The sequence below is a fragment of the Macaca mulatta genome, chromosome 20, assembly GCF_049350105.2.
Source record: "Macaca mulatta isolate MMU2019108-1 chromosome 20, T2T-MMU8v2.0, whole genome shotgun sequence".
Taxonomy (NCBI): Eukaryota; Metazoa; Chordata; class Mammalia; order Primates; family Cercopithecidae; genus Macaca; species Macaca mulatta.
In genome coordinates this window covers 70,766,500-70,783,360 of record NC_133425.1, presented here as the reverse complement: position 1 = coordinate 70,783,360, position 16,861 = coordinate 70,766,500, and the positions used below count along the sequence as shown (strand labels likewise).

Sequence of the window (16,861 nt, the reverse complement as noted above, 5' to 3'; positions counted from 1 at the left end):
TAGTGATGATTGTGCAAGTCTGAATATACCAAAAACAATTGAATTGTGCACTTTCAAATTTTATTTTATTTTATTGAGTCGAAGTCTCACTCTGTCACCCAGGCTAGAGTGCCACCGCACCTGGCCTGAATTGTGCACTTTAAATGGGTACATTTTATGGTGTGTGAATTGTGTCTCAATAAGGCTATTTTTTAAAGTTTGCTGGTATAGAGCCACTGTAATGTCTTATTAATCACATGCATGTCTCGTCTATGCCTTGATTCACAAAAGATTTATTTCTGATTTCCTGGATTTACAGACCCAGTCTAGTCCAGAGTATCAATGAGGAGCAATTTCAGCTGACAAAAACTCCTATCTGAATATAGGATAAGCAAATAGTTGCCAGGCACGGTAGCTCACGCCTGTAATCCCAGCACTTTGGGAGGTCGAGGCAGGCAGATTGCCTGAGGTCAGGAGTTTGAGACCAGTCTAGCTAACATGATGAAACCCCATCTCTACTAAAAATACAAAAAGATTAGCCAGGCGTGGTGGCGTGTGCCTGTAATCCCAGCTACTTGGGAGGCTGAGGCAGGGAAATTGCTTGAACCAGGGAGCGAGACTCCATCTCAAATACAAACAAACAAAACCAAATAGTATGGTAGTCATTGATGTCTCTTCTGAATCTGCTTCTGATTGTTACCTCATAAATAGATCATTAAAATGTTTTAATCTGAAGAAATGGTAAAGATTATATGTGGTTGCACTTCCATATGATTTAACTTGAAGAGTTCGTGTGGATGATAACTGCATTCCTGAATAGTCCATTCTTTGTATTCACAGTAGTTATGTCTATAAAGTTGTCGAGAACATTGAATTAGCAAAAACTGAACCATGGCTCCTGGGTGAAATACAGGGTTAGGTTCCTGTGAACCTCTGGTCAACACTTGTGTCAACTGATCAGTATGTAACTTTGTTTTATGTGTGTTTCCGTTCAAGGACACCTTATTTAATATGTTTTTCTTAGAAATAATCTGCAGTATTCACAATAAAATTTCAATGACAGTAGTTTGGTGTAATGTACTCTAGTATACTGAGATTGTACTACCTTTTTTTTTTTTTGAGTCAGAGTCTTGCCCTTTTGTCTAGGCTGGAGTGCAACGGCATGATCTTGGCTCACTGCAACCTCCGACTCCCAGGTTCAAACGATTCTCCTGCTTCAGTCTCCCAAGTAGCTGGGATTACAGGCGCCTGCCACCATGCACAGCTAAGTTTTGTTATTTTTAGTAGAGACAGGGTTTCACCATGTTGGTCAGGATGGTCTTGAACTCCTGACCTTGTGATCCGCCCACCTTGGCCTCCCAAAGTGCTGTGATTACAGGTGTGAGCCACCACACCTGGCCTGTACTACCTTTTCATTGTCACGCACAGAGTACACACATATAGTACCCATATACAGTAAACAGCATAACATACCGTACAGTTCCCACAGTAAACACGTACACTACTTCGCACACATACTGTATACGCTACAGTACAGCAATACAAATAAAGTGAAAAAGACGGAGCATCCTAAGTTTTATAAAAATATCAACTAAAATCTTATGGTTGATGGACCTGCACAATGTGGTTAAACCTCTCGACCTTGGCTTGTGCCACAGAAACCAGGGGAGGGGGTGAGTGAAATTTATTCTGCAGAAGAGGAAGAGGGTGGCAGGTGAAACTCGCATTTCTACCTTAGGAGTCGGCTCTTGACACTTGTTGATGGAGTGGGCAATCTTCCCTCCCAAACTGGCTTGGGAAATTGCATTAGCCTTGCCTGCTTGGCGCTTTTTTTTTTTTTTTTTTTTTTGAGCCGGAGTCTTTGCTCTGTCGCCCAGGCTGGAGTGCAGTGGCACGATCTTGGCTCACTACAAGCTCCGCCTCCTGGGTTCACGCCATTCTCCTGCCTCAGCCTCCCGAGTAGCTGGGACTACAGGCGCCCGCTACCACGCCCGGCTAATTTTTTTGTATTTTTAGTAGAGACGGGGTTTCACCGTGTTAGCCAGGATGGTCTTGATCTCCTGACCTTGTGATCCGCCCGTCTCAGCCTCCCAAAGTGCTGGGATTACAGGCTTGAAACACCGCGCCCGGCCGCCTGCTTGGCTTTTCTGCCTGAAATCTTTAAGCATCTCGGTATAAGGGGCAAACGCAGTGGAGGCCAGGCGCTTAAATTTGAGGCTTCGATCAAGCATAGAGTCACACTCTTCCATGTCGATAAAAGTTTTTTCCAAGGCAGAACTCCATTCCAGTATTTTGGCTGCTGTGAGAGGGACAATTCTGGAAGTCTCGGGCCGACTTTCATGGCCATCCTCTTCGTCAACTCCAATGCCTTGTTTTGCCATCTCATCCAGGTCTTCATTGGTTCCACTGCCTTCTCTGCCAAAATCTCCTCCATATCTCTTTCCTTCATGTCATCAAAGCCCTCTCCACTTATCTGCTGTGCCATATGCATTATGTCTCTGACACTGTTCTTTATACTTTGTGTAACACCTTAAAAGCCTTCAAAATTCTTCACGCAGTCTGGCCAAACATTTTCCCAACAGTTATTGATAGTAGCCTGACCAATGCTCCCAGGCTGTGCCGACATAATGAATAACGTTGAGTATAGTGACCGACTTCCAATAGTCCAGCATGGCGGTTTCCTTGTTGGTCCTGAGAGCCTCACAGGCCTTCGTATAAAGCTCCCTTGTGTAGTGTGCCTTAAACACTTTTATTATGCCCTGACTGAGGGGTTGAATGAGACTTAGTGTTTGGGGGCATAAAAAGAACTTGTATGTTGGGTTGTGCATTTTCAAGTTCTTTGCAGCAATGGATTGTCGCATTATCCAAAATTAATAAAACCTTGAAGGCACCGGGCGCAGATTATAGGTTCACGCCTGTAATCCCAGCACTTTGGGAGGCCGAGGCGGGCGGATCACGAGGTCAGGAGATCGAGACCATCCTGGCTAACACGGTGAAAACCCGTCTCTACTGAAAATACAAAAAATTAGCCGGGCGAGGTGGCGGGCGCCTGTAGTTCCAGCTACTCGGGAGGCTGAGGCAGGAGAACGGTGTGAACCCGGGAGGCGGAGCTTGCAGTGAGCCGAGATCGCGCCACTGCACTCCAGCCTGGGTGACAGAGCGAAACTCCGTTAAAAAACAAACAAACAAACAAAACGTTGAAGGCAAGGTTTCTGCCCTGGAGATAGTGTTCAACTTCTGGGATGAAGCAGCTGTGGAACCAATTGGACATCATCCACACTTTTCTGTTCCAACTCCAGTGGACTAGCAGATGGTTCCCGTATTTCCCGTTAAGCGCTTGTGGATTTAGGGTTCTGTACACCATTAGGGGTTTGCACTTAAAGTCGCCCTTGGCATTGGCGCACAATAACAAGGGTGCATGATCCTGGCATGATTTAAAGCCAGGGGCTTTGGAGGCCGTTTGCATTATGCAGGTTCGTTTGCCAACATCCTTGTAAAATAAGCCAGTCTCATCGTCATTGAAAACTTGCTCTTCCACATAACGCTTTTCCTGTATAACACTTAGCAAGTATTTTAAAAATTCTTTCGCAGCCTTCTGATCTGCAGAACTCGCCTCACCAGCAAGTTTAACATTGTTTACCCGTATCGCCGTTTGGAAACGCGCGAGCTAGCCAGCACTCGCCGAGAAAGGTTTAGCATTTCTCTGACCCTGGGTAACGTGACCATAGATAACTTTGGCTTTCAGCCTCACAACAGTGCGGTCCACTACGTTTTTGTTTGTTTGTTTGTTTTTAATCCGTCGACATCTCATGAATCCACAAATTTAGCCGCTTTTCTATCTTTTCCATAGCTTCATCACGCACGATGTAGGTCACTTCCGCACTATCCGGAGCGGCCTCACGGACAGATCGGTGAATTTCCTTTACCTTTTTCTTGATGTACGGGATTGTCGACTCGTTAACATTGAGCTCATGGCCAACAGCAAAGTAACTCATTCCTGATCGGAGCTTATCCAACACGTGGACTTTCCCGTAAGGCACGTCAGTCTTCCTTTTGCTTAGGAACACCGGCCGGAGCTTCAGCTCTACGCTTGGGGGCCATTTTAAACAGCAAAAGCACCCACAAAAAGCAGGAAAAAAAGTGTCAGTAAACAGATTGCAGAAAGGACTCTTTGTTTACAGCACGGGAGGTGCAATTAGAAGGCGGGGCTTCTGCCTAGTTCAAACCTCAGCTGGGAACCTGTACCTCCGCCAACTCCAAATTTTCACCCTCTGCGCATGCCCGGGAAGAACCCCAGAAAGTACCGTGATGATTGATTTTAGGGTTACAAATACATTTTAGCAAGTAAGTGAATTTGACATTACGAACTAATGATTAATGAAGGTCACCTGTATTTCCACAGATATGTAATTTTATTTAAGCAGAGTTAGTAAATGAAGGCGGCGAGGCAGCGCCGAAGACTACAAGTCCCAGCATGCACCGCGTCCGGGCGGGTTCGGGCTCCCAGTGAGGGGCTCCGGGACGCCAGCCCGCAGGCATCGGCCGGAAGTGTCGTAAGGAAACCACGTAGTACTCTCTGCGCATGTGCAAAGCGCTGTCGGGGCCGCCCTAGCTGCCGTCGTCGCTGCCGGGGCTCTATGGTCTCTCCCTAGAGCTTTGCCGTTGGAGGCAGCTGCTGCGGTCCTGCGAGTTTGACCGGCATCAAGCGGCAGCAACATGGAGGAATTCGACTCCGAAGACTTCTCCACGTCGGAGGAGGACGAGGACTACGTGCCGTCGGGTGAGCGATTCCGCCTGAGGCGAGGAGCGGATTGCCCCGCCCCTCGCCTCACGTGAGGCGCGCTCTGCCCCCACGGGCGTCGGCCCGGTGGCCCAGGTGGTCCCGGGGGCGCCCGTTCTCGAGCGTCCGCTCCCTCAGGCCCCTTATCCTCGGCCGCCCCGGCCCGAGGCGTGTGCGCGTGGCGGTTCCGTGCCGCCCTCCCCCTGGGCCAGCTCCGGCCGCCGCCCCCTCTTGCAGCGCGGGAACCGGCACTTGAACATGGCCCTGTCCCTAGGGATGCTCGTCGGTCAGCCCCGAACGACACCGCTGCTTCGGAAGTCGGGGAGGCAGTCCGAGCGTTGGAGGTTTTCTTCAGCCCTGGCCCGAGAGAGCTGCTGGCCACCACCCCGTCCAAGATGGAGCTGTCTGCTCCCCGCCTGATTGTTAGAAAGTTCTGATAGGAAGTTCCCCCTGTGATGCTTTTTGCCTTATTGTGACGTCCACCCATCCTCTTCTCTCAGAACTTTCTTTCCTTAGGGATCTCAACCCGAACGGGGCGACAATGAATCTTAACTGAAGAAACCTACCTGTTACCCCTTCTTGGTCTTTCCCAGACATACCCATCTCATTGAAAGTATCTTCACCCATTCAGATCCTCAGTTGAAAGACTAAACAAACCAGAAACAAACCGACTAACAAAACCCAACCCAAGAGTCGTCCCTATTCTCTTTGTTTAATTTCGTTATGTTCTGTTTTATTTAGTTTTTAAAGACAGGGTCTTGCTGTTGCCCAGGCTGGAGTGCAGTGACACGATCTTGGCTCACTGCAACCTCAAACTCCTGGGCTCAAGCGATCCTCCCGTCTCAGCTTCTGGAGTAGCTGGGACTACAGGTGCAGGCTGCCACGCCCGGCTAATTTTTTTTTTTTTTTTTTTTTGAGACGGAGTCTCCCTCCGTCGCCCAGGCTGGAGTGCAGCGGCGCGATCTCGGCTCACTGCAAGCTCCGCCTCTCGGGTTCACGCATTTCTCCTGCCTCAGCCTCCACAGCTGGGACTACAGGCGCCCACCACCGCGCCCGGCTAATTTTTTGTATTTTTAGTAGAGACGGGGTTTCACCATGGTCTCGATCTCCTAACCTTGTGATCCGCCCGCTTCGGCCTCCCAAAGTGCTGGGATTACAGGCGTGAGCCACCGCGCCTGGCTAATTTTTTAAAGTTTTTTTTTTTTTTGTAGAAATGGCATCTTACTATGTTGCCCAGCTAGTCTCGAACTCCTGGGCTCAAGTGATCCTCCCACCTTGGCCACCCAAAGTGTTGGGATTACAGGCTTGAGCCACCGCGCCCCGGCTGGTGAAGTATTTCTAAATATTTCTAAATGGCACGTTGAAAACTAGCCATTCCATGCTGCCGCGGTGGCTCACGCCTATAATTCCAACACCTTGGGAGGCCAAGGCGGGCGGATCACGAGGTCAAGAGATCGAGACCATCCTGGACAACATGGTAAAACCCCGTGTGTACCAAAAACACAAAAATTAGCTGGATGTCGTGGTGGCATGCGCCTGTAGTTCCAGCTTCTCAAGAGGCTGGGGCAGGAGAATCGCTTAAACCCGGGGGGCGGAGGTTGCAGTGAGCCGAGATCACGCCACTGCACTCCAGCCTGGGTGACATGACAGGGCGAGACTCTATCTCAAAAAAAAAAAAAAAAAAAAAAAAAAAAAGCTATGCATTCCCATCACCCCTCATCCCTATTTAATTTAATATTCCTCAGGAGAAACTTCTTTCCACTTTGTGAATTTGGTGTTGTACTATTGTGGTCTATTGATTTAACCCATGTATAGTAGGTATCATTTTTATTACCTCCTGACCTCTTTCCCCTCACCCCCAACACACCCACAGACTTCCACCTTCGGGGCCTCCCCAGCTCCCTAATCTGCCATTGTACCTGTGTTCAATTTTGGTTAGATCAGTATGCAGTGTTGTTTTTTTTTTTTTGAGACAGTGTGTCTCTTTGTTGCTCAGGCGGGAGTGCAGTGGCGCACTCTCTGCTTAATGCAACCTCCGCCTCGCCGGTTCAAGCAGTTTTGCTTCAGCTTCCTAAGTAGCTGGGCTTACAGGTGCCCGCCAGGACACCCGACTGATTTTTTTTTTTTTTTTTTTTTTTTTTTGGAGATAAGGGTCTCTCTCTGTCTCCCAGGCCGAGTGCAGTGGCGGGATCTCGTCACACTGCAAGCTCTACCTCCCGGGTTCACGCCATTCTTCTGCCTCAGCCACCCGAGTAGCAGGGAATACAGGCGCCCGCCAGCACACCCGACTGATTTTTTTGTATTTTTAGTAGAGACGGGGTTTCACCATGTTGGCCAGGCCTGATTCAAACTCCTGACCTCAAGTGATCCGCCCACCTCGGCCTCCCTAAGTGCTGGGATTACAGGCGTGAGCCACCGGGCCAGGCCCAGTGTTTTTTTTCCTAATGATAGTGTGAATAAACATCCTGTTACAGCTGAACCGTATGTTATACAGATTACTTTTCCTGCACTTCTTGTTTTCTCTGGTGCTAATAATTGCCTTTTTTTGTTGTTACGTAGCTGCCTATGTACTTACTGCTGTAAACCAAAAATAAAATTCTAAGGCCCCCCAACCATCTGAATGGGCTTCCTCCTTAGCCAGGGCTCTTAACATTTAACCTGTGAGGCTGTTTTGGGCCGTAATGGGAAGTGGGGGCTGAACCTGCCTCATTATACATCTCCGATATTAACATAGACACAGACTTTAAGACTGATAAGAAACATTTTGCAACCTATTCTCTCTGAAGCCTGCCAGCTAAAAGCTTCATCTGTATGATAAAACTCTGTTCTCGGCCGGGCGCGGTGTCTCAAGCCTGTAATCCCAGCACTTTGGGAGGCTGAGACGGGTGGATCACGAGGTCAGGAGATCGAGACCATCCTGGCTAACACGGTGAAACCCTGTCTCTACTAAAAAAAAATACAAAAAACTAGCCGGGCGAGGTGGCGGACGCCTGTAGTCCCAGCTACTCGGGAGGCTGAGGCAGGAGAATGGCGTGAACCTGGGAGGCGGAGCTTGCAGTGAGCTGAGATCCGGCCACTGCACTCCAGCCTGGGTGAAAGAGCGAGACTCCATCTCAAAACAAAAACAAAAAAAAAAACCTCTGTTCTCAGCCGAGCCCTCGAGCCTATAATCCCATCACTTAGGGAGGCAGAGGCTGGTGGATCATTTGAGGTCAGGAGTTCAAGACCAGCCTGGCCAACGTGGTGTAACCCCGTGTCTACTGAAAATATAAAAATTAGCCAGGTGTAGTGACGGGCACCTGTAATCCTAGCTACTGGGGAGGCTGAGGCACGAGAATCTCTTGAACCCAACAGGTGGGGGTTGCAGTGAGCCAAGATCATGCTTCTGCGCTCCAGCCTGGGTAACACAGTGAGACTCCATTTAAAAAATAAAAGTGGCCTGGCGCGGTGGCTCACACCTTTAATCCCAGCACTTTAGGAGGCTGAGGTGGGTGGATTGCCTGAGGTCAGGAGTTCGAGACCAGTCTGGCCAACATAGTGAAACCCCGTCTCAACTAAAGATATAAAAAAATTAGCCGGGTATGGTGGCCTGCGCCTGTAATCCCAGCTACTCGGGAGGGGAAGGGGAATTGCTGGAACCAGGGGTATGGGGGTTGCAGTGAGCTGAGATTGCACCACTGCACTCCAGCCTGGGCAACAGAGTGAAAGTCTGTCTTGAAAACAACAATAACAACAACAACAGCAACTCTGGTCTCCACAACCTCCATCTTAACCCAGATATTCTTTTCTGTTTAGAGAAACTCAATCTGTTGCCAACAAAAAATGTTTAAATTTACCTATAGCTTGGAAGCACTCCCACCCCCAGTTGTTCCGTCTTAATGGACCAAACCACTGTATTTCTCAAATGTATTTGATTGATGTCTCATGCCTCCCTAAAATATATAAAACCAAGCTGCAACCCGACCACCTTGGGCACATGCTCTCAGGACCTTTTGAGGGCTGCGTGATAGGTCATGGTTACTCATATTTGGCTCAGAATAAGTCTCTTAAAATATTTTACAGAGTTTGACTCTTTTTGTCAAACTCTACTAATTTGACTCTAAACTTTTAGAATTGTCTAAATCATCTCCCAAAATATTTACATTCATTAGATTTTCACTTTAATCTTTTGAAACGGTCTTTGCCTTCTGGCCTCCACTTTGTCTTGGTTACCTTCTATGAGTGCTCCAGTGTATTTATTTATTTATTTAGAGATGGAGCCTTGCTCTTGTTGCCCAGGCTGGAGTGCGGTAGCGTGATCTCGGCTCACTGCAACCTCCACCTCCCGGGTTTGAGCAATTCTCTTGCCTTAGCCTCCCAAGTAGTGGGATACAGGTGCCCGCCATCACACGTGGCTAATTTTTGTGTTTTTAGTAGAGACAGGGTTTCACCATGTTGACCAGGCTGGTCTGGAACTCCTGACCTCAAGTGATCTGCCCTCCTTAGCCTCCCAAAGTGCTGGGATTACAGGCGTGAGCCACCATGCGTGGTCAGGAACATTTTTCTGAGACCTTGAATGTCTAAAAGTAACCATGCCCCTCAGGCTTGATTGATTGTCTGTTTAGTACAGAATTCTAGGCTGGAAATAATTTTCCATCAGAACTTTAAAGGTGTTGCTTCATTACTTTCTAGATTCCCAAGTTGCTGTTAATAAATGTTTTGTTACTGATTTCTGCTCAATGTATAAGGTCTGTTTGTCTCTGGAAGCTGGTAGAATATTCTCTTTATTCCCATTTTCTTTTTTCTTTTTTTTTTGGGATGGACTCTGGCTCTGTTGTCCAGGCTAGAGTGCAGTGGCAGCATCTAGGCTCCCTGCAACCTGCACCTCCCAGGTTTAAGTGACTCTCCTGCCTCAGCCTCCCGAGTGGCAGGGACTACAAGTGCATACCACTACGCCTGGCTAATGTTTGTATTTTTGTGGTAGTGATGGGGTTTCACCACGTTAGCCAGCCTGGTCTCAAACTCCTGACCTCACATGATCGATCCGCCTGCCTCGACCTCCCAAAGTACTGGGATTACAGGCGTGAGCCTCTATGCCTGGCCTGTTCCCATTTTCTAATATATCACCATGATATATCTTGGTATGAGTGTTTTCAGCCATTTTGTTGAGCCTTCTGAGAACTTTTTTTCCTAGAATTTTTTTCTTTTTCCTTTCTTTCCTCTCTTTTTTTCTTTTCTTTTCTTTCCTTCCTTTTCTTTTTTTTCTTTCTGTCTCTCTCTCCCTCTCCGCCCTTCTTTTTCTCTCTTATTTTATTTTATTTTATATATTTATTTTTGAGACGGAATATAGCTCTGTCACCCAGGCTGGAGTGCAGTGGCACAATCTCGGCTCACTGCAACTTTCACCTTCCGGGTTCAAGCGATTCCCCTGCATCAGCCTCTTGAGTAGCTGGGATTACAGGCGCGTGCCACCACACCTGGCTAATTTTTTTTTTTTTTTTTTTGTATTTTAGTAGAGATGGGGCTTCACCTTGTTGGTCAAGATGGTCTCGATCTCCTGACCTCGTGATCCACCTGCCTCGGCCTCCCAAAGTGCTGGGATTACAGGTGTGAGCCACCAAGCCCAACCAACTTTGAATATTTTTATAGCATTATGTTCTTTCTTCTTTTGGAAATGCAGTATCAGCATTTCACATACAATTTTTAACTTACATACAATAAAATGTACTGTTTTCAATGTAATGTTCTCTGATTTTTGTCAAACACCTAGAATTGTGTAACCACCACCAAAATGAACAGTTTCAAGCCTCCAACCCTCTAAAAAAAAAAAATTCCCCCTGCTACTCTTTGTGGTCAGACAACTCTCCCTAACCCCCGGCCTCAGCCATTAGCAACCGCTGGTCTGTTTTCCATCTTTATAGTTTTGCCATTTTCAGAATATAATCTAAATGGAACCATAACAGTAGGTAGCTTTTTGTGTCTGGCTTCTTCCGTTTAGCCTAATGCATTTGAGATTCACCTGTGTTGTTGCACATGTCAATAATTAGCTCCTTCTGCTGTTGTGTGGTAGTCCATTATATGAATATACCACAGTTTATTCTGTATTTGAAGGACACTGGGTTGTTTCCTGTTTTTTTATGATTACAAATAAAGTTGTTCGTAAATATTTACACACAGCTTTTTCTGTGAACATGGATTTTCATTTCACTTGGGTCAATATCTAGGAGTGGGATTACTGGGTTTTGTAGTATGTGTATGTTTAACTTTACAAGAAACTGCTAAAATTTTTGTGGTGTAATTACTGTTGGCAACATGTTTGAGAGTTCGAGTAGCAACTCTCGAACTCTCGAAGTGCTTCATCCTCAACAGCGCTTGGGGTGGTCAGGTTTTTTTTTTATTTTTTATTTTTTTTTATTAGCTAATTTCGGGCCAGGCGCAGTGGCTCACGCCTGTAATTCCAGCACTTTGGGAGGCCGAGGGGGCGGATCACAGAGTCAGGAGTCGAGACCAGCCTGGCCAATATGTTGAAACCCCGTCTCTAGTAAAAAATACAAAGAATTAGCTGGGCGTGGTGGTGTGCTCCTGTAGTCCCAGCTACTTGGGAGGCTGAGGAAGGAGAATCACTCGAACCCAGGAGGCGGAGGTTGCAATGAGCCGAGATCGCGCCACTGTACTCCAGCCTGGGCAAGAGAGCGAGACACTGTCTCGAAAAAAAAAAAGAAGAAAAAAATTAGCTAATTTTTCCTTTAGTTTGCATTTCCCTAAGGATGTTGATTCTCTTTTCATGTGCCTATTTGCCATCATTTTATCTTCTTTGGTGATGTGTCTTTTGAATTATTTGTCCATTTAAAACATTGGGTTGTTTTCAGTTTTGGAATTACATATTCTGGATATAGTCCTTTGTCAGATATTTGTTTTGTTTTGAGACAGAGTCTCACTGTCCCCCAGGCTGGAGTACAGTGGCATAATCTTGGCTCACCACATCCTCTACCTCCCGGGTTCAAGCGATTCTCCTGCCTCAGCCTCCCGAGTAGCTGGGATTACAGGTGCTTGCCACCACACCCAGCTAATTTTTGTATTTTTATTTATTTATTTATTTATTTATTTATTTTTGAGACGGAGTCTCGCTTTGTTGCCCAGGCTGGAGTGCAGTGACCGGATCTCAGCTCACTTCAAGCTCTGCCTCCCAGGTTTATGCCATTATCCTGCCTCAGCCTCCCAAGTAACTGGGACTATAGGCGCCCGCCACCTCACCAGGCTAGTTTTTTGTGTTTTTTAGTGGAGACAGGGTTTCACTGTGTTAGCCAGGATGGTCTCGATCTCCTGAACTTGTGATCCGCCCGTCTCGGCCTCCCAAAGTGCTGGGATTACAGGCTTGAGTCACCCCGCCCGGCCAATTTTTGTATTTTTAGTAGAGACGGGGTTTCACCATGTTGGTCAGGCTGGTCTCAAACTCCCAACCTCAAGTGATCCAACCGCCTTGGCCTCCCAAAGTGCTGGGAGTACAGGTGAGCCACCACGCCTGGCTGCTTTGTCAGATATTTGTTTTGCAGTGTTTTGTTTCTGTGCTTGTCTTTTCATTCTCTTAATAGTGTTTGCAGAGCAATTTTTGTTACTGGTTTTTTTGAAACAGAGTCTTGCTCTGTTGCCCAGACTGGAGTGCAGTGGCATGGTTTCAGCTCACTGCAACCCTGGGCTCAAGCAATTTTCCCGCCTCAGCCTCTGTAGTAGCTGGGACTACAGGCATGAGCCACCATGCCTGGCCTGCAGAGCAAAATTTTTAAACTTTGGTAAAATCCAGTTTGTCAAATTTTTCTATTATGGATTGTGCTTTTGGAATCATATCTAAGAACTCTTTTTTGCCTAACTGTATTTTCCTATGTAAAAGTTATATAGTTTTACTTTTTAATTTATTTTTTGAGATGGAATTTTGCTCTTGTTGCCCAGGCTGGAGTGCAATGGCATGATCTTGGCTCACTGCAACCTCGGCCTCCTGAGTTCAAGCGATTCTCCTGCCTCAGCCTCCTGAGTAGCTGGGATTGCAGGCATGTGCCACCACACCTGGCCACCATATACATTGTAGAATCACTTTGTTCATCTCTCCAAAAAGTATCCTACTTGGATTTTGTTTGGAATTCCATTGAATCTGTAGACCATTTAGGGAAGAACTGACGGTTTAACAATCTTACATTTTTACACTATGAATACAGTCTGTATCTTTTTTTTTTTTTTTTTTTTTTTTGTCTAAAAAGTTTTTATTGCCGGGCGCGGTGGCTCACGCCTGTAATCCCAGCACTTTGGGAGGCCGAGATGGGCGGATCACGAGGTCAGGAGATCGAGACCATCCTGGCTAACACGGTGAAACCCCGTCTCTACTAAAAAAATACAAAAAACTAGCCGGGCATGGTGGCGGGCGCCTGTAGTCCCAGCTACTCGGGAGGCTGAGGCAGGAGAATGACGTGAACCCAGGAGGTGGAGCTTGCAGTGAGCTGAGATCCGGCCACTGCACTCCAGCCTGGGCGACAGAGCGAGACTCCGTCTCAAAAAAAAAAAAAAAAAAAAAAAAAAGTTTTTATTTCCAGTTGTTTGTAACTAGCATATGGAAATACAATACAGGTTCTGCATACTAACCTTGTATTCTACAACCTTGCTAAACTCATTTACCAGTTCTGGAGGTTTTTGTGGGTTCTGTGGGATTTTCCACACAGTGATGTCAAATGTGAATAGAAACAGTTTTATTTCTTCCTTTCCAATATGTTTGCCTTTTATATTTATTTTGCTTGCCTTGTTATATTTTATACTTCCAGTATGATGTTGAATAAGAGTTGCGAGAGGAGACATCTTTGCCTTTTTCCCAATATTAAGGGGGAAAAGAAATCAGTGTTTTACCACTGCATGTGGTGTTAGTTATAGGTTTTTCATAGATGCCGTGTGTGTCTGTCTGCCTGCCATTTAAGCACTTTAGCATTGAGTAACTTATTACTAACTCAGTCACCTAACACTATGTGGTATGTGCCAGTTGTGCTCTGCATTTTACTGATGAAAAAACTGAGGCACAAAGTCTAAGCAAATTGCTGGAATTCATCCAGTTAGATAGTAACTGAGCTGGAATGTTAACCTTGGCAGTCTGCATATATAGTCCCTCAGGATTCCTTATCATGTTAAATAAGTTCCCCTCTGTTCCCAGTTTTCAGAGAGGTGAATTTTGTCAGATGCTTTTTCTCCATCTATTGATTTAATTACGTGTGGTTTTCCTTTTTTTTTGTCTGTTAATATGGTGGATTACAATGATTGATTTTCAAATTTCTGACAGACTTATTTCTGGGAGACAGCTCACTTGGTTAGGATATATTTATACATAGCTGGATTTGGTTTGCTAATGTAGTCAGCCTTCTGTATCTGTGGTTTCCACAGCCATGGATTCAACCAACTGCAGGTAGAAAATATTTGGAAAAAAGCTGGCTGCAGTTGCTCACCCCCGTAATCCCAGCACTTTGGGAGGCGAAGGAGTGTGGATCATTTGAAGCCAGGAGTTAAAGACAAACCTGGCCAACATGGTGAAACCCAGTCTCTACTAAAAATACAAAAATTAGTCCCAGCTACTGGGCTGAGGCACGAGAATCGCTTGATTACCCAGACTGGAGTGCAGTGGTGCAATCACAGTTCACTGCAGCCTAAAACTCCTGGGCTCAAGTGATCCTCCCACCTCAGCCTTCCGAGTACCTGGGACTACAGATGCACACCATCGTACCCATCTAATTTTTTATTTTTTGTAGAGACGAGGTCTCTTACCATGTTGCCCAGGCTGGTCTCAAACATCTGGCTTTGAGCCATCTTCCTGCCTTAGCCTCCCAAAGTGCTGGGATTACAGGTGTAAGAAAAACCTGGATTTGTTTGTTTTTAAAAGAAACAGGGTTTTGCTCTGTCACCCAGGCTGGAGTGCCGTGGCAAGATCACAGCTCAGCGAAGCCTTGAACTCCTGGCCTCGAGCAATCCTCCTGCCTTAACCTCCGAAAACATGTTTTTTTTTTATTCACAGTTTTAATACTCTCTAAGAGCCTGGGTGTGGTGGCTCAGACCTGTAATTCCAGCACTTTGGGAGGCTGAGGTGGGTGGATCACTTGAGGCCAGGAGTTCAAGACTAGTCTCAGCAACATGGCGAAATCCCGTCTCTACCAAAAATACAAAAATTAGCTGGGAGTGGTGGTGCATACCTGTAGTCTCAGCTATTGTTGAGACTGAGGCAGGAGAATCACTCGAACCAGGGAGGATCGTAGTGAGCCAAGATCGTTCCACTGCACTCCAGCTTGGGCAACAGAGCAAGACTTGGCCTCAAAAAAAAAAAAAAAAAAAAAAAAGAGGCCAGGCGCGGTGGCTCACGCCTGTAATCCCAGTACTTTGGGAGGCCAAGATGAGTGGATCACGAGGTCAAGAGATCGAAACCATCCTGGCCAACATGGTGAAACCCCGTCTCTACTAAAAATACAAAAAATTAGCTGGGCATAGTGGCAAGCCCCTGTAATCCCAACTGCTTGGGAGGCTGAGGCAGGAGAATTGCTTGAACCTGGGAGGCAGAGGTTGCAGTGACCTGAGATCGCACCATTGCACTCCAGCCTGGGCAAAAAGAGCAAAACTCTGTCTAAAAAAAAAAAAAAAAAAAGAAAATATTTGGGAAAAAAATGGGTGGTTATATCTGTACTGAATGTGTACAAACTTTTCCTTGTCATTATTTCCTAAACAATACAGTAGAACAGCTATTCATATAGCACTTACGTTATATTAGGTGTTGTAAGTAATCTAGAGATGACTTAAAGTATGCTAGATTATATGTAAATATGACATCATTTTATATCAGGGACTTGAACATCTGTGGGTTTTGGTTTGGGGTGGGGGAGATCTTGGAACCAATTCCCCAGAAATACGGAGGGACAGCTGTATTTTGCTGAGGATTTTTGCATCTATGTTTATGAGGGATTTTTTTTTTTTTTTTTTTTTTTTTTTTTTTTTTGAGACGGAGTCTCGCTCTGCCGCCCAGGCTGGAGTGCAGTGGCCGGATCTCAGCTCACTGCAAGCTCCGCCTCCCGGGTTCACACCATTCTCCTGCCTCAGCCTCCCGAGTAGTTGGGACTACAGGCGCCCGCCACCGCGCCCGGCTAGTTTTTTTGTAATTTTTTAGTAGAGACGGGGTTTCACCGTGTTAGCCAGGATGGTCTCGATCTCCTGACCTCGTGATCCGCCCGTCTCGGCCTCCCAAAGTGCTGGGATTACAGGCTTGAGCCACCGCGCCCGGCCTATGAGGGATATTGATTGTAGTTTTTTGGTAATTTCCTTGTGTGGTTTTAGTATCAGATAATGCAAGCCTCGTAAAATAAGGAAATATAGTCTTTGTTTCTTCTAGGGTGATTTTTTATTCACCCTGTATGCTTGTTTAGGGTTTTATTATGTAAGAGGCTTTCTCAGATTTATAGTGATTCTTAGCTGTTTTGGCTCATACTTACGTTTGGGGCACTAAAAAGGTGATTGGAAGTGCTGAGTCTTTGGACAAGATTTGTCCCTTTTGTGCCTACATTGTCTGCAGGGATGTTATTCTGCTTCTTACTGTCTTTTTTCCCCTCATAGTAACTGCATGGAATTTGATCTTGAGTTTTTGGGGGGTTTTGTGTGTATAATTTAAAATTTGCTTATCTCTTATTGTTGCAGGACTTTTCCATAGTTTAGCTAAAGATGGAGTCCTTGTCTCACAGCCACGATAATTTAGGCTCGCAGATAATTTGAAGCGTGAGTAAAACAGGGTTTTATTGGGTGACAAGGGAAAAAAGGGGAAACAGACTCTGCGAGGCTAGAATTCCTGCTGCTGCGCTTCCTGCCTCACAGCTTTGAATCCCAGGTTCCACACAGGAAGAAGAGGGGCCAGGCTTCTTCCCGCTACAAAGAGCAGGAACCTCTGTGGCTCCACCCCAGGGTGCATTCCTCCCAGTCTGCTGGCTGGCTGGGGACTCTCTGGAGACCCCCTCCCACATGGCTGTCTCATTATTAATGAGATTAAGCATCTTTTTACATGTTTAAGATCCAGAGCCTTGTGCATCTACTTGACTGAACTGTCTACAACATTTGCCTGTTTTT

The 16,861-nt window shown here is 46.2% G+C and overlaps 1 protein-coding gene and 3 long non-coding RNA genes across 4 annotated transcripts in view; 3 read left to right on the top strand and 1 right to left on the bottom strand.

Moving 5' to 3' along the window:
- Positions 1-254: 254 nt before the first annotated feature.
- Positions 255-4,254, top strand: LOC144337751 (uncharacterized). Its single transcript, XR_013411245.1, has 3 exons — positions 255-534; positions 1,224-1,862; positions 4,112-4,254. It is a non-coding gene; the product is annotated as an uncharacterized LOC144337751 (long non-coding RNA).
- A 277-nt stretch (positions 4,255-4,531) lies between these two features.
- Positions 4,532-16,861, top strand: part of CFDP1 (craniofacial development protein 1) — a 151,396-nt gene continuing 139,066 nt past the window's right edge. Inside the window, 1 exon segment of the mRNA NM_001194469.2 lies at positions 4,532-4,759. Within this exon segment, the coding sequence (NP_001181398.1) occupies positions 4,696-4,759 (64 nt within the window). The 5' untranslated portion in view covers positions 4,532-4,695.
- On the bottom strand, positions 4,587-6,461 carry LOC144337747 (uncharacterized). The gene is made up of 2 exons (XR_013411241.1): positions 6,383-6,461; positions 4,587-5,520 (listed from the first exon to the last, which is right to left on the bottom strand). It is a non-coding gene; the product is annotated as an uncharacterized LOC144337747 (long non-coding RNA).
- LOC144337755 (uncharacterized) lies at positions 5,030-15,100 on the top strand. The gene is made up of 3 exons (XR_013411249.1): positions 5,030-5,514; positions 8,156-8,306; positions 14,307-15,100. It is a non-coding gene; the product is annotated as an uncharacterized LOC144337755 (long non-coding RNA).